The sequence below is a fragment of the Alligator sinensis genome, unplaced genomic scaffold, assembly GCF_000455745.1.
Source record: "Alligator sinensis unplaced genomic scaffold, ASM45574v1 scaffold1074_1, whole genome shotgun sequence".
NCBI lineage: Eukaryota > Metazoa > Chordata > Crocodylia > Alligatoridae > Alligator > Alligator sinensis.
The window spans coordinates 35,530-37,708 of record NW_005843826.1 but is presented as its reverse complement, the minus strand read 5'-3'; the positions used below and the strand labels follow the sequence as shown (position 1 = coordinate 37,708).

At 57.4% G+C, this 2,179-nt stretch overlaps 1 gene segment (V, D, J or C); it reads right to left on the bottom strand.

The window, feature by feature from the left end:
• Nucleotides 1–2,179, bottom strand: part of LOC106723419 — a 13,723-nt gene continuing 11,544 nt past the window's right edge. Inside the window, 1 exon segment of the V gene segment in view lies at nucleotides 1–321. Coding sequence covers nucleotides 1–321 — 321 coding nt within the window.

Genomic DNA, 2,179 nt, shown 5'->3' with positions numbered 1-2,179 from the left:
TTATTGTGCAGCCCCTGCTCTGCTCTGTGTCACTGTGTCGCTGGCACAGTAATACGTGGCCGTGTCTGCGGCTGTCAGGGAGCGCAGCTGTAGGGAGAACTGGTTCTTGGAAGTGTCCCTGGAAATGGTGATGCAGCTCTGGTGGGATGGATTGTAGCTTGTGCCACCAGTGTAGCTAATGTACCCCATCCACTCCAGCCCTTTCCCAGGAGGCTGCCGTATCCAGCTCCAACTGTTATTGCTGATGGAGTAACCTGTGACAGTGTAGGTCAGGGTGAGGGTCTCTGCAGGCTTCATCACCCCTGGGCCAGACTCAACCAGCTGCACAGCAGAGAGGACAGCTAAACGAAAAAGAAAGTAGGTAAAAAATAAGGTCCAAGGAGAAACCCCAGAGCCCTGGATTCCCCTGAACCTTCCTCATAACCTACATGGGGGAGTAGAGAGAAGGAACAGGAATAGGAATAAGGAGTTCATTGCTGCTGCCCTATAACAAGGGAGACTCAGCAGGCAACAAGGGGCTGGGTACAGACTGAGGCTCCTGGGTACAGGATCTCTATTTAACCAGTAGCCCTGGCCAGGGATTTGCATGCTGCTCCCAGGAGGGTATAAGCAGCCCCAGGCTGGGAGCGCTCAGCACAGGACCCTGCTCTCTCTGCATGGGGCTCAGTCTCTGGCACAGGGGAGACCCTGGGGTCAGCACCGCCAGAGGGGAAGGGCTAATAAACACTTGGCATTAAACTGGGCAAATGATGGAAATAGGGGGAAATGCAGCATACAAAATCTTCCTGTCTTCACATTCACAATTGGTCCCTTGTGATTCATTCTTTATGGCCATCTCTGCCAGTGGTGCTCAGCATTTTTGGCGTCGAGGCTGGATGGCCAGTGCAGTGGACCTGATTCTGTGCCCAGGGCAGGGGAAGTGGGCCTGATCCCACTTGGCATTGTCTCCATGGGATTTGGGGTTCAGCACAGCAATGGGGGTGTTTTCCCCATACCCGTGTGCTGCAGGGTTTGTGTCTCCTGGGAGTGCAGAGCCGGGAGCTCAGCAGTGCAGCGCTGCAGTGACTAGCGCTCTGCTCTGGGTGCTCAGGGGTCTCCACCCCTCACCCCTGCCTCGGGGAGTTCATGCTAGAGTGACTGTGCAGGCCTGGCTCTGTGCTGTGGCAGGGGCCAGCCATGGTCTGGGAAATGGCCCTTGTGGGGAAAAGGGCAGGTGGGGAGTTTAGGAGCCTGGCAATCAAACTGGGGCTGTATGGTGAGAGAGGGTCTGTGCCTGCCGGTGCACTGGCCTCTCTGTGTGGGGGTGCCCTGTCGTGGGGGGGCGTGTGCTGCCCCTGGTGGCTGAATCTCCCCATCTCAGGCTGAGCCTCTCCAGAGCTAGGCTAAGGGGCAGCAACGTCCATGGTACTGTCTCCCCCTGTGCCAGGGAGCCCTTGCCCCAGGTGGAGCAGGAAGGAGGCAGGTTGCAGGATACTGAGGGTCCATGAACATCCTTGCGCAGGCCCTGCTGAGCTGGGGGAAGCTCTCTTCCTTGGGGAGTGGGGTCTCTGCAGCTGTGGGGAGCTCATTTGCAGGGGCTTGGCTGCTGTGACTGTCTCCAGAGTTGAGACACGGCTCTGGAGAGACCAAGGGGACAACTTCCACCATCCTATGGGTAAATGTGACTCATCCTTCCATGCTGTGGTGGGGAGTAGCCAGGTCAGAGCACAGCATGCTGTAAGGGGTTAAAGAGGCCTAACTGCAGTCAGCAGTTTATCAGTCCCAACTGCTCACACAGGCTGGTCCTGGGATGCAGTGTGGAAGCTGTTGGCTGCTTTGTGCAGGGTCTGGCCTCATAGCTGAAAGAAGCCTGGGAGGACCAATCTGGAGAGGAAGGTGTCCAGCTGGGAGGGAAGATGTGTCTCTACCCCATTCCCTGGGCTCTAGGTTGGGCCTCAGAGGTCAAATCCTGGAGTGACATTTCCCTAGAGACCCAGACAGCCCCAGGCCTGAGGCTTGGAGTTGCTCTGCATGTCCCTCTGTCCCTGGGCATTTGTTCTCCTGGCTGGAGCTGGCAGCTGCCTTGGTGCATGCGTATGGGCTGGTGGAAGGGGCTGGGGCTGTCAGTGCTGTGCCCATGGAGTTTGTGTGCAGGGCTTGGGCCTGCATGTAATACTTTTGCCCCCCCCCCCCCACAATG